The sequence below is a fragment of the Melanotaenia boesemani genome, chromosome 19, assembly GCF_017639745.1.
Source record: "Melanotaenia boesemani isolate fMelBoe1 chromosome 19, fMelBoe1.pri, whole genome shotgun sequence".
NCBI lineage: Eukaryota > Metazoa > Chordata > Actinopteri > Atheriniformes > Melanotaeniidae > Melanotaenia > Melanotaenia boesemani.
In genome coordinates this window covers 16,041,669-16,065,925 of record NC_055700.1, presented here as the reverse complement: position 1 = coordinate 16,065,925, position 24,257 = coordinate 16,041,669, and the positions used below count along the sequence as shown (strand labels likewise).

The 24,257-nt window shown below is 38.5% G+C and overlaps 2 protein-coding genes across 4 annotated transcripts; one reads left to right on the top strand and one right to left on the bottom strand.

Annotated features, from left to right (window-relative positions):
* Window positions 1-4,693: 4,693 nt before the first annotated feature.
* trim69 (tripartite motif containing 69) lies at window positions 4,694-8,551 on the top strand. The gene is made up of 6 exons (XM_041969795.1): window positions 4,694-5,478; window positions 5,752-5,847; window positions 5,941-6,174; window positions 6,808-6,830; window positions 6,921-7,036; window positions 7,136-8,551. Exons 1-6 carry the CDS (start codon window positions 4,843-4,845, stop codon window positions 7,678-7,680), a joined length of 1,650 nt encoding a protein of 549 aa, XP_041825729.1. The 5' UTR covers window positions 4,694-4,842; the 3' UTR covers window positions 7,681-8,551.
* A 1,268-nt stretch (window positions 8,552-9,819) lies between these two features.
* Window positions 9,820-24,227, bottom strand: LOC121629892 (bone morphogenetic protein 1-like). Of its 3 annotated transcripts, none has more exons than XM_041969791.1 (21): window positions 24,190-24,227; window positions 23,383-23,532; window positions 19,727-19,828; window positions 19,504-19,647; window positions 19,310-19,427; window positions 16,906-17,084; window positions 16,709-16,814; window positions 15,631-15,755; window positions 15,153-15,268; window positions 14,799-14,901; window positions 14,612-14,728; window positions 13,658-13,803; window positions 13,145-13,340; window positions 12,909-13,034; window positions 12,239-12,402; window positions 11,978-12,158; window positions 11,673-11,798; window positions 11,196-11,323; window positions 10,908-11,121; window positions 10,446-10,696; window positions 9,820-10,354 (listed from the first exon to the last, which is right to left on the bottom strand). In XM_041969791.1, exons 2-21 carry the CDS (start codon window positions 23,513-23,515, stop codon window positions 10,220-10,222), a joined length of 2,910 nt encoding a protein of 969 aa, XP_041825725.1. In that variant the 5' UTR covers window positions 23,516-23,532; window positions 24,190-24,227; the 3' UTR covers window positions 9,820-10,219. The 3 variants fall into 3 exon arrangements, with proteins under 3 accessions (XP_041825725.1, XP_041825727.1, XP_041825726.1); XM_041969793.1 differs by having other exon boundaries at window positions 12,239-12,399; XM_041969792.1 differs by lacking the exon at window positions 24,190-24,227 and having other exon boundaries at window positions 23,383-23,546.
* Between the last annotated feature and the right edge of the window lie 30 nt (window positions 24,228-24,257).

Genomic DNA, 24,257 nt, shown 5'->3' with positions numbered 1-24,257 from the left:
TTTCTTTCAAATGACAACCTAGTCCAGGCACAGACGTGCACTGTGAGCCATCTGCAGTTTCACATTAGCCTGACAGGTAATTGAATATGAGCACAGGAAGCTTCCCAAAATATTCCCTGACGTTACATCTTTGACAGTTAAAGTGCCTTCTTTTAGTCTGTGAAATTCAGGAGGCAGAGAGAGACTTTATCATCCAGGGATGTCAGAATAAAAAGGAGAGGAGAAGATGAACATGAAGTAAGGGACAGCTGGGGAAAATTTTGGATGATGTTTAGGAGAAATTTAGTTTTCCTTCTTGTAATGATAGAGTATATTTTTATTGAAGCATTTCAGTCCTGGTACTACTGGTTCTCAGTGTTGCATTTGACACAGTCGACCATAATATCTTACTAGACCGGCTGAAAAACTGGGCACTTCTATTAATTGGTTTGAGTCCTATTAAAAAGACAGGGGCTACGACAGGGGCAAACCATAATAATCTGTTGAGTTCCCAAAGGCTCCATCCTGGGACCACTGCTATTCAACATCTACATGCTGCCACTCCCCCAACTTCTGAAAAACAACAATATATGTTACCATGAAATTATGCTGATGACACACAATCTACATAACTTTCTTACCAGGAGACTATCGTCCTATACAAACACTGATCAGCTGCATCGATCAAATTAAATATCGGATGTAACTTTCTTCAGTTAATTGAAGACAAAACTGCAATAATAGTTTTTGGAGGAAGAAAAATTAAACATCAGCACTCATCTTCAAACAGCTAAATTCAAAACTCCAAAGCAAGCCAGAAATCTGGGAGTTGTCATGGAATCAGACATGAATTTTAGCAGTTATATTAAGACAGTTGTAAAGTCAGGGCATTTTCACTTTAAGAACGCTGCTGCTCGAGTCCTCACTAAGACCAAGAAAGTGGATCATATAACTCCAGTCCTCAGCTCTTTACACTGGCTTTCTGTCTGTCAAAGAATTGACTTAAAAAAAAATCTGCTGTTAGTTTACAAAGCACTGAATGGTTTGGGACCAAAATCCATTCAGGATCTTCTGGTTCGTTATGAACCAACCAGATTCCTCAGGTCATCACGGTCAGGTCTACTTTCTGTTCCCAGTCTGAACTAAACATGGAGAGGCAGCGTTCAACTTTTGTCCTCCTCACATGTGGAACAAACTCCCAGAAAACTGCAGATTGGCTGAAACTCTCAAGAGTTTTAAATCAAATTCTGCTGCTGCCTTTTTTGTGGAACACTGAAACTTTCATTTCTTGCATTTTATCTATCTTGTTTGAGCTTTTTAAATTGATTTTATTATTTTTCTAAAGTTTGTTTTTAATGCTTTTTTTTTTTTTTGCTTTCTGCACCCTGCTTTAATGCTGTTACTGTTAGGGTAAAGCAATTGTCTTGTACATGAAATGTGCTATACAAATAAACATGCCTTGCCTCTTTATAACGTCTTTACAACCACACTATGCAATAACATACTGTTTTTCCATAATGTCTGTCCTTGTGCTTCCTCTCCTCCTCAGTTCGTCTCACTCTTTTAGACATTGAAGTTATTTTAAGCCTCAAGTTTCACAGAGCCTCCAGAGCTTGTTGCTTTACACTCGAGTTGTGGTTTAATTGAAGGTGTGTGCACAGCACAGATGTTCTCAGTGAGGTTTTGTGTGGGTGTCTGTAAAAAGGTTTTTTCTTTTATTCACTCTCTTTTCTCATAAATATTTAATTTCTTTTTTTTTTCCAGAATTTCCCACAAACAGTCACATGCATGACTGTACATACACTAATTCACACTTGTCTCGGCTGTGCCACAAATATCCATGGCTACTAATCTATTTGTGTGCTAAAAAATGTATTGTTGATTTGTATATTATTGGTAATATATCCATTAAATAGAGTATACATATTAACTATGTGTTAGTGTTTGATATTAACAATGTCTTCATGTTCGGTGCAGGTGAGGCTGGACAGACGAGAGACAAAGGCAGAAGTCAAGGTTTCTTTATGTTTACACTGCAGGACTTTACTTAAATGTTTTGTGCAATAAAGCTAAAGAAGAGACAAAAATTTCAGTCTCTGTTTGAAATATTTTGTCCATGCTGCACTGAGACACTTTATGGATCAGGAAGTATTTCCTTGAATTCTTGGACAGATTCGTCCCCCAGCTCGTCCCTGCAGCCCCATACTTCCTGTTTGTTTCTTCAGTGCTGCCATCAATGAGTCCGCAGAGCTTTGACAAAAAAATTGGGTGGAATAATCAACAGCGCTCTGCTTCTGTGTATGGAACATGGATTTACTGTACATACAGCTGGACAAACATTTGTAGCTTTATTTCAATTTTCTTTTTTAAACTCAGGAAATTGTAGCACAGCATAACTTCTTAATTTACCTTTGCTGCACTCCACTAAAATTTTTAACAGATGGGGCTGACAGGAGTCATAACGTCAAGGCGCTTTAATGATTTAATTAACTCAACATTCCTAATCCCTCCCCTGTGTTCATTATGTACATGTAGCCCTGAGCAGCTTTGAGGATGCTGTTCATGGTCGTCATTATTAGGAAGCACTAAAGATTAGAGGTTAATTGCACTGTGTGCCATCATTTACGTATTTCTCTCTACAGCTTTGGTACACATGGAAGACAGCAGATAAAAGTTTCATATCTTACTGCCTGTCTTCTCTTTCCACTCATTGCACATCATAACTAATGCAACACACTCTATATGCGACCTGATTTTTTTGTGGGCTTACTGCTATCAGTATTATTGCAGGGAACAGTAGTTTCTGTATCTGTAAATATAGTTTGTATTTGTTTGAAGCAGCTGATATCCTCAAATGCAAAACACAAGAGGATTTGATGAAACACAACAGCTAAATATAAAAAAAAAATGCACTCATAGGACACAGAAAAGGATTTTAAAACACAACATTTAGATACTATATAATGTTGAATCTTGTGATTTTTTTTCTGAAATATTGGAGTCCTTTGGAATGAATTGGATTTTAGTCTTTCTGCTTTGTAGCATCACAGGACCCCTGTAAACCATCTTATTAAGACAGTGTTTCATTTTTCACGTTTTTTCTCTTTTCCTTTTTTAAAATTAAATTTTATTTAATTTTTAGTAACACCTCTCGCATTTATGCCTCCCTAAAGGGGCAGCCTCCCTCTGCAGGACAACATAAGGACTGGTATAAACTGCATATAAAGGCTCAAATAAAACAGAGTCAGCTCATTTATCACCCAGATCTGAGGGGGGAAACCCCAACCCACAACCTACAGAACCTATTGCTCTATTACTAATGTTCCAGTACCACAAATTACAGGATGACATTAGATATTCATTACTACAATTCATGAGGAATACCTACGCAATATTAAGCTGCTCTATTAGGTGGTCATAAAGTAATGACCAATTGCTGCATTACTGAAGTTTAGCAAGCGATTGCTAGTTTAAATCGCCCCAGTCCTACATTAAGGAGACCACTGTTGTACTGTCTGGTTTGATGCAGCATTCACTCTAAAATCAAACAGATTATCTGCAGAATTTTGAATTTGGGTGAATTATCTGTGGTTATATTTTCATTTAATCAATATTCTTCAACAGACATTTCTTTAAACTTTAAACTATGTTTAGATTTATCTTTTTTAAATGAATTGAATAGTAGATATTCATGAGAATATAAACATTTTATTCACAAAGGGCCAAATTATAAACACAAATTTATTTAATTCATCTGAATGCAATGTAATAAATTCATGTTTAGTTTGCAGTCCTAACAGCAGATGTCCCTATTGTTCAAAACATCCTATCAAAGCAATAAAATAACCAACTGATAACAACTATAAGTAATAAGGTTGCTTAATGTGTAACACAATGAAATATAATATCATCCAGCACAGAGCTGATGTTCTACACGATTAAGTATGAAGAATTAAGTTGCTGACCTCGTCCTACTGTTTACAATCTCAGTGCTTCTTCAGCAAGAACAAACTACAATCTATTATTACACACATGAGGATTATTTAAGCACTCAAGTTAAATTTGAAAGCTCATGTAATGTAATTGTGTTTATTTATTTTTATCATGTACTATTAATTAAACAATAACCGTCTGTGTTTAGTTTTCTGAGTGATTAACTAGATTTTGTTGTACTCGTATCTTGGTTTTATGTTGCATGCAACAAATCACACATTATTACAGAGTAGATGCAGTCAGTGCTCCACCTTTATTTTATAAGCTACTGTACAGATGTTTACAAAGTCCTGAACAACAGTGAAGGGCGCTAACTGGATGCTTGCATTTCTCGTCGATGGTGGAGCACTCTTCATGACATACATCTTCTCTTATTGTTTAAATATATTTAATGATCTTGTTTATGCTTCAGTGGTCACTGAGTGAACATCACTGTCATAAAAAGTAGCAAGAAATTTGTTATCTGTAGCTACTCATAGATTTGCTGCTCCCACTGTCTCAAACACAACAATGCAATAAAATACACTCCCTCACACAGTTGCATAAAATGATGAATTTACATTTTTCTGGGCTTACTCTACAGCAGATTGAAAGTTTATTGAAATGGGACTTTCTGAACAGACTATACAAATCAAACGTGCCAAGAAAAAAAAATTTAGGGTCCGCCTCAGTTTCCGGGGAAAAGGGGGGGGCACTGAGATCCCCCATCTGATGTGGAGGCTGAGACTACTTCTGCGCCACCCCCTTCATTTCCCCCACAGTCAACAGGAAGACTGGAGGCCAAAGAGAGCAGCTGCACTCTGCATGAGAGGAAGGACGTAGAGCTCCAGCTGAACAGTCAGAACAAAAGGCAACAACAAAGGCGAAGGAATGAGCAAGAGTCAGAAAGAAGTGAAGAAACTTCAATCAGTTTATCTACAGAACTTGGAAAGGCTAAATCTAGGGATTAAGCAGGACAAAAATAGTTGGAAACCTAAAGAAGGAGACTTTGCTGTGAAAACAGCAATGGAAAAGCTGCGACAGCCTGCCATAGCGGGACAAGTTGCCAGAAGCTCAGCACACAGAATCAGCAGAGATCTGACCTGCTCCATCTGCTTGGATCTTTTCAAGCAGCCTGTGTCGTTGCCCTGTGATCACACTTTTTGCCATGGTTGCATTGAAGGTTACTGGACAGGACCCCGGGGCCCTGGGCAGGGGGGCACAGGCTCTTGCCCTCAGTGCAGAAAGGTATACCCCGGACAGAGTTACAGGCCCAATCGTATTGTTGCCAGCATTGTGGAGAGTTACTGTCAAGGCCTGGAGGAGAGTGGGACCGGAGTCTGCCTCCCAGATGCGGGGGTGACGGAAAGGGTTCCCACACCGGTTCCCCGCTGCAACAGACACAGGGAGGAGCTGAAGCTGTACTGCGAGGAGGACCAGGAGCTAGTGTGTCTGGTGTGTGGGGTGTCCCAAGAACACAGAAATCACACACTGGTGTGTGTTCAGGAGGCTGAACAGAAATACAGAGTGAGTTCTCCCTAATCAAGCATCTGCAGGAAATGTTTGGTTTCGGTTAATACTAAAAGTAGTGTATCATTGTATATAACTGATTGTTTGGGTCTGAGGGGGAAAAAAAATTCTGTTGCATGTGCTCCACCCTGCAGGTGTCTGAACTGAAGAAAATAACTTTCTCCTTGTACACTGTTTCTGTATGAATCTGTTATTCGTTTGCCACAACAACAGATGTGTCATTGTATTTGCTGTGAGTCACTGGGCAGTAATGTGTTTCTGTGCTGACAGGCATCTCTAAACAGCTCAATGGATTCCTTAAAAGCTGAGCTCAACACAGCTCTGCAGTGTGACAGGGAAGCTGAGGAAGAGGTTAAAAAGCTTAAGGTGAGATACAAATACCATGACGTGTCTCATTTGATGTCAAATATAAACACAAGGAGAGACCTGCCTCATGTCCTTCATCTCCGACCCAATCAGGAGCACACAGCTGATCTGAAGCAGCGCATCGAGGCCCAGTTCAGCGACCTACACCAGTTCTTGTATCAGGAAGAGAAGCTGCTGCAGGTGAAGCTGAAGACAGAGGAGCGGAGAGAGCTGATCCGCCTGGATGAGCACAAGGCCCTGTTGTGTGTGGAGATCTCCCGTCTGCAAAGGGCTGTCCACGAGATAGAGGACAAACTGAGTGAGCAGGATCCGTTTACTCTGCTCCGGGTGAGTTCATGAAATGAAGCTCATACACAAACTCAATACAGATCATCTGGAAGTTATTAACAGCATGATAAGTCAGCAGTAGCGATGATTAAGCAATACCTTAGGATTTTAAAAGTATTTGTTTCTAAAACTGCAATTATCACTTTGAAAACAAAGGAAGTACAAAAGAAGAATTTAGAGTGAAAATATATATTTTCCCACTCATGTTGCAAAAAGTGCATTTCTGTGCCAGTGTGTCCAACAAGCTGCAGCACTCACAGTTTCTTCTTCAGTTATTCTTATAGGGCATAAACATTGTGATCATTTTGTTATGAATGTTATATAGAAACATATTGCAAAGTCAACACAGTAAACAAAGGACTTTTCCTCTTGGTGAGCTCAGACAGGATGTAACCCTGTAATCTCACTCACTCATCTGAAGAATAAGGAGTTTAGCTCAGGCACAGGGCCATATTTGCTCTGGCTACAGCTGCGGGAATTTCCCCCAGCCACATGGAGATCCCACAGGGTGGGATAGCGTGAGCTCAGATGTTGATGTAATGTGGAAAAAGATTTCTCCTCTTTCAGATACAACAAAACTAATTACAGTCTTTGTGTCTCTTTTCCTGTGTTTATTCCACTGTCTCATTTTAGAGCATCAAAGTCCTGCTCCAGAGGTGAGCGTGAGAAAAGTTTAACTAGCTTATCCTTGAAAGGCCTTGTTTTTGTTCTCTTAACTCACTGTTGGACGTTGCTTTTGTTGGCAGGCCTTCTCTGAAGTTTGAGAAACCTGCGTTTACACCACCCAGTCTATGTGAGGGTCGTTTTGCAGGACCCCTGCAGTACAGAGTGTGGAAATCCATGAAGGGAAGCCTTTATCCAGGTAATGTTCTAACACTTTGGCTTCCAAATGGCTTAACTGCTCAGAAAAACATCTATGTTGTAACCAGCATACATTATCAAAGATTTTCCTTCTTTGTAGTTCCAGCTGCCATCACATTTAACTCCAGCACAGCCAATCCTTGGCTCAGCCTTACGTCCTCCCTCACCTGTGTTCGCTACCAGACCTTCAACCACACTGTGCAGGACAATCCCAACAGGTTCAATGCTGCCCTGTCACTGCTTGGAAGCCAAGGCTTCACTCATGGTCGCCACTACTGGGAGATTGAAGTCTACAGCAGCACAGTCTGGACTGTGGGGGTGGCTCGGGAGTCAGTGCCCAGAAAGGGAGTCATCAAAGCCCTTCCAGCAAATGGCTTCTGGACTCTCTCCCTCTCTTATGGGATTCAGTACATGGCTGGTACATCCCCTCCAACTGTCCTGTCCCTAGAGGAGCCACTGGCCAGGATAGGTGTTTATCTGGACTACAAGAGGGGTCTGGTGTCCTTTTACAATGCAGAGAGCATGACACACCTATACACCTTCAGGGAGACATTCACAGAGACTCTGTACCCTTACTTCAACTTGGGTTTCTTGGATAAGGTGCATGAAAATGAGCCTCTAAAAGTCTTCTTACCAAAGATTTAAAGATCAAAACAGGGGAAAAAGGGAAAAAGAAAAAGAAAATTTAAAAAGCAAAAACAAAATGTCAACTTTCTATTGAAAAGATAAATAAATACAGTCGATTAGTAAAATGGATAAAGCAAATGTATGTACCACTAGCAACACATCGTTAAGTTTGTACATTATATCTGCTACACATTTAATTTCAGAGAAGCTGTGCTTCAATGAAAACCATGACACAGTGGCTGTGAGATTAAAAGCCTGTGTTATTCTTTATAGGTTAGTTTGATTTTAAAGTCTTGTATAAATGGTTCACATTTTAATGTTCATGTAACATATTTTTCTTTGTATATCATCCATTGCTTCAGCAACTCATTGTCACCTTGTGTCTAAAACACTCAGTTTTAGTTCCTGTCTCTTTAGATCCCTCCAAACTGACTGGTCACTATGATGGCAGAATGTGAGGAATCTACCTGTTCTTTGCTTTTACACACACCAAAATATTTACTGGGCGTTAGTATGTAAAAGCATTGCAGGGGGATGTACATAAGTAATGGAAGAAAAGTCTGAACTACAAGCGAGGCATCTCAGTGTCATCATTGGTGTGATGTATATGAGGTAGCTGACATGTACATGTTTTTGTTATTTCATATGGTGTCATAATCTAATGATGTGGTCCATATAAGGATCATGGAGGATATGTTTTCTTGTTTTATTTTTTGCCTGTAAAAGAAAGTCAGGTTTTATAGTCTTTTTAAGAGCACACACTGCAATAAACATCTTTGTACTATGATGGCTGAATTGACAGCAATGTCAACTCAAGTTGATCCAAACCTGATGTTTGTTAAGGGGACATTCAACATCACACAGAATAAAAATATATGTAAACTTAAAATTTCACTTTCGTTTCAGTTGTTTTCTTTGTAAACCACTTTAACCAGTATGGGTGAATGTTTCTACAAATGCGGTTTTGTATATCAGTGGTTCTTCTCGAGCCAATACTCCAAAATAAAATATGTTGTTGTTCGCAACCCCCACATCCACGCAACGACTTAGCAATTAAATGTGTGATGTACCTAATGGGTCATCTTACAGTCATCCTACTAATGTAAGAATGGAAACCTGTCAGAATCTTCACAAATAAGGAGAATAAACTGGTTTTTGGTGGTTCATTGCTGTGGCAAAGTACCAAATGCCTAAAATCAGATTATAATGTCAAATTCATATTTTTAATATGACATAAGTACTAACCTTGTTGTATATGCATTAATGTGTAAACAAATTAAGGCACAAATTTCAAAGATTTATCTCTTCATTAATGATCTAATTGTGACAGCCCTTGTAAAAATCCCAACTTTATTTGATAAATGTAGGCTATACATTTTTTTACAATTATCTGGTGACTTCCTGAAATGATCTCGTGATCCTATTGGGGGTCCCCACCCTCAATTTGAGAACCACTGTGCTAGTGAATCTAGGGTCAAGTGTACCATGAGCCAAATTTCCCAATCAGGATCAATAAAGTAAAAAATATTGTTAATATGTAGTAGTTTCATATGACAGTAGTTTTTTGGTGTTAACGTTTCCATTATTAGGCTGTGAAAAATCAAAACAGCTAACAGGGACGAGATGTACAGACTGCATTGAAGTAGTCTTTCATTTATTCAGAATTTAACTGTACTCATTTTGGTATTTTTGGAGCCAGAGTAGACCTTTATTGGACAAGTGGGTGGAGCTGCAAGTGATCCTTTCTATGGCCTAATATTGGTTTATTTATGAAATCATTTATGAAAGACCATTGGCATACTGATTAGAGTGGAGTGAAACTAGCTAATTGGACTTTAATAACTTGTGTAAAAAACTGATAAATTTAGTATTTCAAAGAAGAACTTGAATGGAGGTCTTTATGAGTCGTAGATTGTTATGAAGCCTCTAGTGGCCATTTGTGGAATTGCACTTTTAGGTTGCCTCTTGTGGCTTCGCTTTTCAGATCAAGGAGCTTCATCCAAACAATCGAAGATATGAATTCACTATGTGAAAACGTAAACCATATCTCAGGCAAACCTAAGTCAAATCAGAGTAAAATAATAAATAACCAACTGATTATGATTCAAGAACAACAAACAGTTGTACAAGTTGTCCATATTTATGTACTTGTCAGTCAGTATAATACATCAAAATGCACTACATTCATTCATAAAGACTGACCCACCTTTCAGTATCGGAAGGTAAAAAAAAGACAATGGATGTAAAAACTAAAACTCACAGCAAACTATATCTCAATATATACATTTTACATCTTAACACAGTAGTTTATTCAGCTCATTACAGGTGGTGAGTCTCATTCTGCTTTCTTAATTTAAACAACTTTTCTCTATACAGCTATATAATGACAAGAAGTAAAGACGTGTTTTTTCTGTGTGTTTTCACTTAGTCTAACAAATGTAAATGTAAAGAATGTGGGCTGGTGTTTGTGGTATTAACACAGGCATTTACTCCTTGCCTGGAAGTGGGTGTGACCAACTAAATGTTAGAGCTGGAATCTCAGTTAAGTCTCAGAGAGTCAATTGCTTGTGTGTAATGTGTCCTGGAATTTTGTGCTTGTGTAGCGTGCATGAAAACCCTTTTTACCAATGCTATCATCTGAGTGAAATTTTAAAACAATGGCATCTCCAGCTGAGTAGACCTCTTCTGGAGCCTGAGGGAAAAGAGAGACAGACAGAAAGGCAACTGAAATATCATCCTAAGGGGTGTTTACTGCATAATATCCACAATATTAACCATCCTACCCCTGATCCACAATATCGTCCCAGCCTTGGAGACTTGATGTCGGCGCCGTCATATAGCTCCACGTAATCATAACCACAATCTGTCTCCTCCTCAATCTCAAACACTTGGAAGATCATCTCCACTCCATAACCCTTCTCAGCAGTAACCACCCACAGACAGTCAGAGCCTCCGGGATAGTTGTTATCTCCAAACTGCGCATGAGAGTACAGATCTTTTGTCTTGACCTCAGCTTTAAGGCTTCCTCCACATTCTGGGAATTCACAACCACAAAATTAGAGGGTCAAATGGAGGAGCTCGTAAAAGTCAGGGGGAAAAAATGCAGCTTTATAAGCACGACAAAAAACAAACTTGTTCCTTATATGTCACATCTTGAGGAGATTATGCTCTCTATAATATACTATTTTGCTTTTTTATGGGCTCTTTAAGCAGCAGTCTAGTAGCTTTATGGTTTCTTTGCCTACCTGCTCTGTATAATGCTTCAAATCCTCTCTTCTGCACTGAGTTGTCAGAAAAAAATCGCAGGAACAGTCTGTTTCCACTGGAGATGACAGGAGATGGTTTTTTGGTGCCACAAAAGCGCCCCAGAGGTGGAGCACGAACATCTCTCCCATCGAAGATCTCCAGATGGTCGTAAGCACACTCCAGATGAGCCTCCATGTCAACCTCGTTAAAGACCTGCAAGTCAGTAAAATTAGAAATGAATGTTGAGAGTAAAGTTTTTCTAACCTTTACTCTGGGTTATGACATACAAGTTTAATCCGATGGCCCGGGGTTGTGGACAGAGACCAGGTGCAGGCCTTTTTACTGGGATATTTGTCAGGCCAGTTGGGGCTGCTGATTGTGCCGGACACAGTGTTTACAACATGATCACAGCCAGCTGAAGGAAAACAAAACAACATTTCAGGGGGAGGAAGAAGAGTTGCATTACATAATTTCCTCTCTCTCAGCACTAGTTCTTGGGGTTTCTTGAGAAATCTTCCTGTGAAAAAGGCATCCATTAAAAATGGAGAAAAAACAAGTCTTCCACATCCTTAATTGCCTTTATGCAGAGGTTATCTTTAGATAGTAACAAGGCTTTCTTATGTGAGTACATACAGTATTTTAAAAAGGGTCTGCTCTGGGACTGTTTCCATTTTCCACCATCGTTATCAAAAAATTTGAATTGAAAAGGGTTAGCGCACCCTTTAAACACCACTTGTGAGAGGCTAGCAGTAGACATACTGTACCTTCCTTGCAGTCATGTTTATTATCATGGAGCATGAATCCGCTGCGGCACTGACAGCTGTAGCTCCCGAAGGTGTTTACACATTCATGCTGGCAGCCTCCATTAGCTTTGGAGCACTCGTCTACATCTGTGTAGGTGTTCAAAGGAGTCTAGTTCAATTTGTTTAGCACATGGAACACTATGTGACAACATGTTGCCAAAAACCTGCAAGTAAAACCTTTAATGTTAAATAGAGTATAAATATAAATAAAGATATTTTGCAGAGTTTGAGACATTCTTCATGTCTAAAATACATCAATTTCTCACCAGAGAAGAAATGAGCCTTGAAGCCTCTCTTGGACACAGTGTTGTCTGACTTAAATTCTATTCTCATGGAGTTGTGAAGGGAGGTGATGACATCGGGTTTCTCTGCTCCACAGAATTTCCCATGAAGCTTTGAGTCTGAGCTCAACCCACTGCGCACTTCCACGTAGTCATACTTGCACACCTGACACAAAACACAGAAACACCCCCTAAAAGTAAGGATGAAATGTGACCGCCTTACAAACAAACTACTGAAAAACGTACGTCATTGCCTTCGGTTTCAAACCCATCAAACACCAAGGTGATGCGGTACTGAATGGGGGCCACCAGCTGCCACACACAGTTCTTGTTGTGTGGGTATTCTTTAGGCCAGCCAGGGGTGTTGAGGGAGCCATTCAGACTGGTGATGAAGCCACCACAGGCAGCTGCTGGTGGGAAGTAAAAAATACTAATTTCAGTGGAAAAGATCACACTTTATTGAATTCTTTTAAATCATATGTAAACATTAAAGTGTGTGGGATGATAAATGAAAATTAATAATAAGGTCAGAAAATAAACTTGCTGTGACATGAAATTATGAGTAGCCACTAGAGACATTCTTGAAATGCAGCAACATTTTTTAGAAAATATTTTGTATGAATCAAGCTATTGCCTCTAAATTGCTGTAGAAGGAAAGCACTGCCATCTTGTGGTGAAATAGGAGAGTTTCCCAGTAATCCTCAACTTTATAAAAAAAATGCAGATTTTTACAACATCTTTGTGTGACAAATGAATGCCTTAAATATAAGGAGCCAAACCATGATGGTTTAAACTCTCTGCTACAATGAAAAAAGGGACATTAGATACATTATATGCTGTAGTAAGAAGGAAAGCTTTACCTCATATTTTGAAGCAGTGACAAAGACATGTTAAAGTGGTCAGGCTCTACACTCACTCTCACAGCTGCGTCTGTCAGCTGCTAGCTCATATCCAGGATCACATGCACATCTATAGCTTCCCAGCGTGTTCAGACAGCGCTGCTTGCAGTGCCCATTGTCAGGTGTGGCACATTCGTCCATTTCTAACCAAAGAAAAATGTCAGTTAGTGGTTTACAGGCTCAAATGAATGTGAACAAAAACAACCCCAAAACCTCTCACTGCTAGAGTTTGTTACTGAAAGGACTTTCAGACCTTTAAAAAAGCTGATTGCAAATCCAGCTTTGTTGACCGATCCATCAGATACAAACATGAGCCAGAGCTGGTTGGAGCTGCTTTTGATGTCGTCCGGTTTGTCATAGCCGCAGAATCGGCCGAGCAGGGGGCTGCTCTCTGAACTCCCATCCCTCACTTCCACATAGTCGTAGGCACAGCTGTCGTGTCTCTCAATCTGCAGTCGCAGTGTGGGAAATTAGGATTACTAACAAAAGTTAAGTACAACAGATAATGCAGCAGTTGAGCATTTTCAGTCTGTTAAGGCCTTATCTGGTCTCTCACTAGTTTTTAAAGAGATTTGCATGCTATAATTACAAGTTTTATTTTTGCTGCTTTAGAAATTGAAACACTGAGATTTAGATACAGTGACAACAGGTAAGTTTTTTTAAAGATAATTACATAATTAAGATTAAACCTGAAAAATTATTTTTCGCCTGTTAGCAGCAATGATTGTTATATTAATTACTGTGTCATAACATTTACTGATTTTACCTCAAAAGACTGAAAGGTGAGGCCAACATCAAACCCTTCTGCTACTGTAATCTTCCACACGCACTTTTTGTTGGACTGGTAGTCATCGGGATAATTGGGCGACTGGATCTGGCCACTGTCGCGCTTCACCTCTCCCCCACACATGGCTGCACATGAGGTGAGATGTGAGATTAATGACTGCATGTTCCATTCACAATCTTTTCAGAGTTTTCTACAATTCAGTTTCTACAACTCTGTTGTGCTCTGTTAAAAAGTAAACATCAATGGAAGGTTAGGATTGGCAAAGCAAACATAATCAAGCTCCTTTATCAAGGATAATTCCTTGGCAAATAATGGAGCCCAGAGTCTACTTTATGGCATTTTTAGCTTCATGGTAGACCAAATATTTATAATGGATGACAGGTCTGGACTGCAGACAGGCCAGCGCCATGTTGTTATAACATGTTCAGCACTGTGCTCATTAAATAAACAAGGTATTTCCTGAAAAGGTTGTCTGAATGGCAGCAGGTTGCCCCAAAACCTGTGTATAATTCAGCATTAAAGGTGCCTCACAGAAAAGTCGCACTGTAGCACACCTGGAGCATCATTAACACTGGCCTTTTGAATTACGCCACAAAAACAAGTCCACGATTTCTGTGGATTTGATCTTTAAGTAATACTATAGGTATATAATTTATTATATACATTTATGTCTTCAATGCTGACAGTTCCACATACACAGATGCTCATTTTCTACATATTTTGTTACTGACCTGTAAAGATTGTTTTAATTTCATCCTAATGAAATGCCAAACCCAATTTTCATTTGTTGGAATAATCTTAAATGTAGTGGAGAAACACGTGTACTGTGAAGGATTACAATACTGTGGAGAAGTTGTAAAGTATACCGACACATACGGATGATTCACTAAATATGGAGTGTGCATGAAATTTGTCTTGCTGTCAATGTCGTACCTTCATAAAAAACTGAAAAGCCTTTTCCCACCCAACTGCTGCTGCTTCTGAATTCAATCCACAGTTGGCTGTCCGTAGAGATAATTGGACCTGGAAGCGTGTCCCCGCAAAAACGGCCTGCCAAAGCACATCAGAAGTTGACAGCAAGTACTTCACAGTGCGTATATGACGCAGGTATAAAACAAACCTCTGAGGGGAGCTTTTCGCCAGAACCCATCTCGCACCTCTACGTGGTCGTACCAGCACAAATGACTCCTGAAGAGGTCCATGGAGGTAAAATTAAGGACAATCTGAGACACAGTGCAGATGAGGAGACAAGAAAGATTGAAGATGAAATTCAAAAGGCACAGCAGAATATTTGGTTCAATGCTGGACTCAATACAAGAATCTACATGTCTTTGTCCATGTAATCAACTCACCATATTTGCCACATGTGCAGTTTATTTACAGAAAACAAACACAAGAGGATACTGACTTTCATAAAATGAGTTATTGGTCTGGTTTAATACTTGTGGAGCTAATGCTTTTAGGTATTTGACACCTTTTCTCCAGGAGTGACGGAAATCCTCCAAACACAGTGAGCGTATTCTGAGTATCCATTTGGAAAACCAGGAGAAGAGAAGTTTCCAGAACTCTCCTGCAGGCTGTCTCCACACCCTGTCACACAATTTCACATTGAAACATCAGGAGGGATATACAGAGTCCCAGAACCATGAGCTCTTTTAAACAGTTTTTGAGGTTCTGTTTTATGTGTTGTCATACATTCAGTAGATTTAGCTTCACTTAGAACATGTAATAAACCTGGAAAAATGCTAAAAGTTACAAGGTCAAGGTTTAGGTCTTGGTCTTTATTTCATTTTTAGCAAACTGACTAAATTACAACCCAATTACACAAAATAAAATCAACAGAAAGTCAATCAAATTAAAAAATGAAAAGGAGCAGAAAGGAAAAAAAAAATCTTATATCTGCCCCTTTATCACAAACAAGGTGCAGCTTTCTTGCATCCAATGTGTCTTACTTGCACATTTGTAGAGTTTCCGGGCTTGAGCAATATCCCCTTTACTTAGTCGTGTCCTCTGTCCAATTGATGGTCTGACTCCATTGACATCATAACGGGGCAGGATTGTGTCTAAGAATATGCCTCTGTTTCAGATAAAGCTCATATGTCAGGAGTTCATTCTAAAAATAATGAGGACTGTGGACATCAAGCATGGAACCAGTAAAACAACACATGAACATAGACTTTTAAAAGTTCAAACAGAAAGAGTGACTACAGTAATATATATATATATATATATATTAGATCTGCCTTCTGTGTAACACCTTGATACTTTATTGATTGTGATAATCTCTCATTGGAGAGAGCTCCCGCTCTCACACAGTTCCCATGGTGATGAACCCATGAATGACTGGCATGTGCAAACAGAGAGCTTTGAAAGGGGCCTGTCGCCAGTGCCAGCCAGCTCAGTGGAGCCCGCTCCTGAATGCCAGAGAAAAAGGCCACTCCAGCCCAAATTGTTTAACAAAGCCTAAACTGCAAGGCCTTCATTTAGCTTGGCTCAGCTCCATGACCTAGACGTGCGAAGCAGTTACAGGGGTAAAAAAAAAAAAAAAAAAAAGCACAGAGAAAAGCAAAGGGCTAACAACATGCAAGAGGCAAAAATAATAATAATAAAAAAAAGACACACGGGTGAAACCATTTCTGTAACAATCAAAGAACAATTCCTTGCAGGTTTCCAGTGGAGTAACATTGGATAACAGGACAAACACCAGGTCAGATTCAATTTTACAAGGATGTGACAGAACTTGAAGCTCCTGTAAGTTCAGCATGGTATGTAAAAACACTTCATCCCTGACTAAGAATGTCAGAAACAAGGCAGGTAGAGAGGCAGGCTAAAGCGGGGATAGTGAATCCCTTTTTACTAATAAATGCCCAGCGGAGCCACATAGTAAGCTGAAAGATGAAAAGAAAGTGTGCGCGTTCAGAAAGCCCAACACAGTGTAACAACAGTGAACAAAACTTTGCAGTCACATTACCACAACACTAACTTTTTGGAATATGAATTGTGAAGCCAAATATAGAAATGGATGCCAACCTGGAAAATGTGTTCCTTGCATAATGCATGATGCTACCAAAGTCATACACTTCTCCCAATGAGTCCACTTCACCCGGTTCCATTTTCAGGAAGTTATACTCCTGTCCTTTTGGTACACAGACAGTGAGTAGAGAAGCATCTGGAGCATCAGTAAGCACAGGCTTTCATTCACAAAGACAGGCTAGCAGTAACATTACCTGGTTGAATGTTGTCTCTAACGATGCTTACGTGCTCATCCCGGTCTGGTCGTGTATGTTCATGCCAGAAGCCAATTACATGCCCAAGTTCATGAACCACAATGCCAAACTTATCACAGTTTTTTCCAATAGAGATGGCCTGGGGGCCACCGCCTCGCCTTCCCACGTAGGAGCAACAACTGCAAATTGAACACAAGCGTATCCTGAAGGAGCAGTTCTCTGTTGTTTGAATAATAAATTATACAGTCATCTACAGTTTTAGTCTACAGCATTTCCACAGAGTTATTATAACACTGCCATATCATCACTGCAACACAGTTGGTATCTACTTTACCTAAAATCTAATGTGTGTCTGGTGACATGTTTACATATTTAGCTTTTTTGTTTCTCACTATTCTCATGCATGTGGGAAGCATGTGTGTCATTAAGCAGAGACTAGTAAGAAAACAACAGATTTACACAAGTAATCCCCGTATACATTATGTTTTATGAGTGGACTGCATGTCTAGACCTATGCATTGGAGTTCAGTTCATTTCTAGATCATCCATTAACTCTCACTGTAGCGCATATCAAATACTTCTAGTAAGCTTTTTAAGTATTTCTTTAATAACTTGTCATTATCTAATTAAAATGAAGCCGATATGCAGAAGCAGTTTGTGAAAAACCAAGTACACCACATGACTGTAGCTTGTAGAAAACCTTTAGCAGCAATCACTTGAAATAGTTATTTTTATCAGATGCAGGAAATGTTACCAGTCTCACATCATTATGAAGGAATTTTAACCTACTGTTATTTTACAATTTTGCTTCACTTCCTTGAGGTTTGCAGGCACTTGTTTATGTGTAGCTCCCTTTAAGTCCAAAAACAACACATTTCAATCATGTTAAATTCTAAACTTTGACTTGGTCGTTGCAGCTTCTCGATTATTTTCCTTTTTAGACATTCTGTTGTAGATTTCCTGGTGTGCTTGGGATTGTTGTTCTGTTGCATGACCCAGTTGGAGCTAAGCTTTAGCTGTCAGACAGGTGGCCTCATATTCAGCTCTACAATTCTTTGCCATACAGAAATGTTAATGGCTCAATTATTGCAAGGTGTGCAAGTCCTGTGGCTGCAAAATAAGCCCATATCATCACTCCTCCACTACTTGACATTGGCTATGAGATTTTTGTGCTGAAATGCTTTGGTTTTCACCAACTGTGGCACTGTGCACTGTAGCCAAATATCTCAAGCTCGGTCTCATCCAGTCAAAGGACATAGCTTTAGAAGTCAGTTTGTTCTGATGTGACTGATATCTTTTGTTTAGAAAAAGTCATACTTGTTTAATCTTTTCTAATTATTCTCTCACGTTTTAATATTTAATGTGATAACTGAGCCTTTTCAAGTCTGACATGTCGGTCTCTGGTTTTGTGGAGTTTCTCTGATCAATGTACATGTAGGAGCCATAAATATTGTTTTAGGGTAATAATCACTGGGGGGAGGGTATGTTTTATTTGGTTGCCATGGTGGTGTGGAGCATGGGGTCACTCAGATGTGGTTGGTGAAGGGTTAACTGTCAAGAAAGGGTTATCAGTCAGTGACAAAGGTTTGGCCAGAGAGTGGAGGGCTACATATGTCAAGGCTGAGGTGTGGATGAGAGGACCCAAATACAGGCAGACGAGGTGGAAGGCAAACGGGTGCAGAATAAAGATATTAATTACATGCACTAATCTTACAAAAACAAAAAGACTACAATGAACTGGCAAAATGAAACAGAAACCAAGCGTTAGGAGCTAATAGAGAACAGGTGAAGTGAATGATGAACAGGAAACAAAACAGGACACAATAAAACAAAATAAACAGGAAACCAGACATGACAATGAACCCATGGGACTGCTGCGTGTGACTAAGCGCATTTGCTTTGCTTAAATGCGCTTAGATTTGCTAATGCTGTCTTGTTATGTTCAACAAGTTTAATACTGCATCCTAGCCATTACATTATGCTTATGAACTGTGAATAATGTTTAATAAACGGAGAAGTGCATCAAATCTATGTGCATTATTTAGGAAACCAACAATGCATCATAGAAATAGACTGAACCATCCTCTGACTCTCCAGCGACTGTGGACGCCGCTACAATATAATCTGAACTTGAGGTGAACTTGCTGGAACATACTCCTGGGAAGATTGCCAACTATCTGAAATGTTTTCAAAGTGTAAATAATCTTTGTTCTTATTGTCTCGAAACTGTTTGTAAATGACCTCATCACTCTTTTCAGATTGATGGGCAGCAACAAGTGTTTCCATAAACTCACTGCTGATGTTGTGTGATGTTCTCTGACCTTCAACTTTTGCTATGCAGTTCTTTTAGGAAATTGGTGAACATTTAAACTTTGTTAAAAGTTTTAATGTACTTTAAACTTACCCGCAAGACCTGTAGGTGAAAACAATGTAGCTCTCTTCTGTTGTTCTCTCTGTGAATGTCACACAAGTGTGTTTCTCCCAGTGACGCATTGCTTGACGGAAAATGGCCCGCTGACTGCCTGAAAAGAAACTTAGTGTTAATTGTCCAAGCTGTGCCACTGCAACAACAGATGGGAGTCTACCTTCAGAACTCACCACTGAAATTCCCGCTGATCACATATGGGATGATGCCATCCGGCCACACTCGCTCAGGCCTGGAGGTCGCTGCTCTTCTCTGGCGGCGCTGACGCTGCTTGTCTGTAGCTCTCTGGATGTTTTGATTTGAAGATGAAATGTTATCTGTTGAGTACAGAAAATAATTAGTATTTATTATCGTTTAAGCCATCTTAATCACTCATATTGTAAGAACTACTGAAACCTGAGTTTGTGCGATCATTGTGTTGTGCTTCATTACTGCTTTTGGCCTCATAGAATATCCGAAGGTCTTCTTCATCCAGTGCAATGTCTCCCAGAAAGGCAGCTATGCAGACAGTCAAACACAAATATAAACACAGATATTGGTTGATATAAAAATCTGTGAAAAATAAACCAAACTTTTGAAAAGTGAAATGTATAAATTACATGCTGACATCCTACTTTGTTGGCAGGATGTATAGTAGCTGGCAAAAATATTCATAACTTTATTTCGGCTTGCAATGTGTAATTTTAATGTTTTATTTATTCATTTTTAGAATTATTTTTGGAAAGGGATTTTTATGTAAAAACAAAAAGTACAAAAAAAAGAGTCTAAATAACTAAAATGAAGTGAAAAGATAATTAAAAAATTATAAAAATAAAAAAAAAATTAAAAGAGGTACATTCATATTCTTTTCCCACATATAGTGTATGAGTCAAAAGTTTAGGACCCCTATTTTCCAGCTCTTCATTTAAAAAACAAGGAGGTATTGAATAATAAAGAAATGCTGAGCCTCCTGTAGAAATCGGTATCACTGACTTTTAAGTCTTGATTAACCTCCTTTGCTGCAGCTTTACAGCTTTTTCAGTTGCTTTGGTGCATTTCTCACATCAGAATTATCATTCTCATAACTAGTTCAAACTCCAACAATTAGCTATTTGTGCACATCAGAGTAGCATTTCCCACTGCATTCATCAAATTACAAATGATTTTGGACATGTAGCATTAGCTTTCATAGAATTCTGTTATTTCATTACATTATACATTATCATTTGTACAAATCAGTCAAAATTAACTTTACTTTACAAGTGCAGAACAGTCAATCTCCAAACTAATAATCATCATTTCATTGCTTGAGTCATTACATACAAAGGAGTTACACTAGTTATCAACTAGTTAACATTTCTTTATAATATTTTCTGAAATGACTTCTAAATTAAACAACTGCAGTCAGCTGACCCTGAGCTTTCACTGATTAGGAGGTGTGTGAAGCTTTAATTGTAACCAATAAGTCTTTTGTCCACAGTAATATATACGTAGTGTTACAGTACTATTGTTTACAGTTGTGCACAACTCTACCCAAGGGTTGATACTTACATTAAGTTTGTTGTATATAAGTAGCTGAAGTGTATGTATGTTTTATTTAGTGTTTTTTTTTTTGTTTGTGTTTTTTTTTTTGTTTTTTTCTTCTTTTTTTTGTGCATGATTCTGTGAACAAATTACTACAAGATAGCAATGAGCGTATGAAGTTAAAATGCGAAACAAATGTATTCTGTCATGTATTCAATTAACCTTAACAAATAATTTTACAGTAGTTTTAAAATAGCTGTATATATTGTGTGTAGCACTGTCTTGGGCATTTTCAGGTAGTGTCTCAGAGATGTGACTTTTTGTATTCAAAAACACAAATTAGACTGTTGTAATGGAAACATTACAAAGCCATTGGAGTACCTTGTTTGTACTCAATGGTGACAGGACTTTTTATTTTGATGGCTCTGACAGTTTTATATACTTGCTTTTAAGGAACGAACTATCTATTTTTAGCAAGTAATTTGCTTTTGCAGGCTATCCACTAGGTTCTGCAGTTTGTAGTTATTGTTTTGAGAAATGCTCTAAATGCTGAGCAAACGTTCATTCTGATGTAAGAAATGCACCAATGTACCAATGGTACATATATATATACCAAAGATAGATAGATAGATAGATAGATAGATAGATAGATAGATAGATAGATAGATAGATAGATAGATAGATAGATAGATAGATAGATAGATAGATAGATAGATAGATAGATAGATAGATAGATAGGTTAAAAAAAACATGTTTAATTTTAAAATGATAATTTGGAAAATTTCTAGCTGACACACCATCGAATCATGTTTCCTTTCTCTAAAGGCTAAACATTCAGCCTCCAGCTTGACAGCCATACTGTACAAGCAGAGCTGCTCACCGGAGCAGAGCTGCTCGGAGTTCAGGCGTGTGATGCAACAACCTTTAAAAGTACAAATGAGAGGATGCGGCGGACCCTGGGTCTGCCTTTGAAGTAAACTCACTCATGCAAAGAGTGACTGTAAATGACTGTTACCCCTGCAGTGTGTACTCCGTGCCCCACGGCCAGAGGGATTTTACCGGCGTCCAGCCGAGGACTGAGCTGGCACGGCCTCAGTGAACCCTAGTCTCCAGGCAACTGCCTTGGAGTGGAGGAGTGGTGTGTTTTGAAAGTTCCTGAAGTCACAAGTGAAAAAGGAAACCCAAACCTGCTGGAGCCACCCTAATTATCCGAGTAAATTGTTTGCCATGTTGGATGATGGAAAAAATAAGTACACAGTTTGTCACAATGGAAGAATTAATCTAACCATGCATACTTTGCTACATGTTAGGACATTTAACTCTTTAATGATAAGGCATGATTTGAAACTTCATCAGTATCCTGAATTTCTTTCTTTTTTTTCTTTTACCAGAATGTCTGTTATATATATATATATATATATATATATATATATATTTGTTTATATATTGTTTATTTATTTTTTCATTCAACACATTCATGACCCCTTAGATGGAATAGAATAGCAAATGTACTTCACTAATATTAATTTTAATTTCATATACTATAGATACTAAATGGAATCCATTAGATGTTACTCTATGTTTATACTACAGTATATCTGAGAAACAAACATCCCATATTTGCACAAAGAAGTTTGTGGGAAACATAAATGTCAGCTAAACTTAACAGTCTCAGTACATTGTCTCAATCTCAACTTAAACATAAGAAAAAAACAACAGAATGCCACTTAATGTATGGTAATACTATTAAAATGAGACAATATCATGAATATATAATAGTCCACTTGATTTGCCCATTTTTCAAGCATTAGGAGCAATTAGCTACCTTTTTATAACTTCTCACAGAATCTGGGTATCACCACTAATGGCTTGTGTGTGGTTGAAAAAAAATTAAACATTCTACATAATTTTATTGTAAACTTGTGAAACCTTATTCTCCAAGAAGAAAAGAAAAACTGCTTCTATATTCAATTTATGTAAGAGAGCAAATTACATCTGACTTTAAAATGTTTTAATTTGCAGTATAATCTAATGCAGCGGTGCCCTGCAACGAATTGTTCCATCTTTACTGAAAGAAGATCTGTTCTTCATCAGTTTTATCTATGTTTATGAGCAATATCTGAACGGAAACATTCAGGGTCTTCATGTTTGTGCAACCACTTAATTTCCACCTCTCATTCAGCTGTTTGTGCTTTGTATCATTATTCTCAACTTTTATGCCACTTTATGTTTTCTCTACATTTTGGAGTCAAGTGTTGCACTTTTTAACTATGTAATACTTTCAGTTAGATTTTTATAGGCTCCAATATGTTGTCTTTTGAGAGTTCCATTGTTACTTGCATACAAAATTAACATTACTGTACTAATATAAACTAACCTTATATTTAATCCTGAACTTTCTTCTGTCTCAACATCTTTACTATAGAGATGCATTTCACTTTGAAAGGTTTTATCTTACAAGTCCACCAGTTAGTAATTAGGATTAATTGGACTAAAACACATCAATCGTCCACTATCAGCAGACTTATAGAAGCTAAAACGCACGGTACCAGCTTTACAGGGATCCTTGTAATCGATTGCATCCTCGGGGTGAGAAAAAGTGGTGTCTACAAGCTCCCAGTCGCCCGCCAGAGAAACGCTCAGACCCCACAGCAGGAACCAAAGAGCTGGAGCGACGTCCATTACTCCTGATCAAACACCTAGAAGAGCAGGCTGATGAGCGCTGGTTTTTATCGGAAGACTCAAAAAAAAAAAAAAAAAAAAAAAAAAAGCAGAAGAAGAAGTGAAAAGGAAAAAGGAAAGAAAATAATTGTTTGATAGCGGCGGTGTGACTTTTTATAAACACAATGTCTAAATGCTGCTGCAGCGATTCGCTCGCACGCAGGACCGAGTGCAGCGCTCACACAGCAAAACACATGCAGGCACGCGAACCCAGAGGAGAGCTTCACCTGCTGTGAGATGGCTCGTGTGCATTTGCGTAATGTCTGATGTTATACCAGTTACATTGTAGATCACAGAACCATGGAAGGTAGGCTAAAAAAAAGGGGGATAGGATGTAAATAAGAGTTATAATGTTCTCTTCTTTTTTTCTTAAACAGTTAGTTTATTTGTGACTTACACGTACAATTTAAATGGTTTTTAACGTCCTTGATACCTCAAAAAATTATTTGAGCTGCTTCAGATATGTTGCCATTTAAGTTTATTCCTGACTGGATACACCACCTGCAGGTTACAGGGTCTGACATGCATTTTAACACGTGAAACACTGACTCATCATTGCAGGAACTAATTACAGAACAGAGCTCCTATAAACAACATTTTAAAATTTAAAAGTATGAAAAAAAAGAGACACTTACTAATCATGAAGAGTAAAACATCCTGATGGACCCTCAAGCTTCATCAATTGGTTGCTTCATTTAGCTAA

Coding starts and splice junctions, on each gene's coding strand:
- trim69 (XM_041969795.1), top strand. CDS start 4,843: ATGAGCAAGAGTCAGAAAGAAGTGAAGAAACTTCAATCAGTTTATCTA. Junction 6,831..6,920: donor ATCAAAGTCCTGCTCCAGAG/GTGAGCGTGAGA, acceptor TTTTGTTGGCAG/GCCTTCTCTGAAGTTTGAGA. Junction 7,037..7,135: donor GAAGGGAAGCCTTTATCCAG/GTAATGTTCTAA, acceptor CCTTCTTTGTAG/TTCCAGCTGCCATCACATTT.
- LOC121629892 (XM_041969791.1), bottom strand. CDS start 23,515: ATGGACGTCGCTCCAGCTCTTTGGTTCCTGCTGTGGGGTCTGAGCGTT. Junction 12,159..12,238: donor TTGAAACCGAAGGCAATGAC/GTACGTTTTTCA, acceptor GTTTTGTGTCAG/GTGTGCAAGTATGACTACGT. Junction 11,799..11,977: donor CAAGGCTCATTTCTTCTCTG/GTGAGAAATTGA, acceptor ACACCTACACAG/ATGTAGACGAGTGCTCCAAA.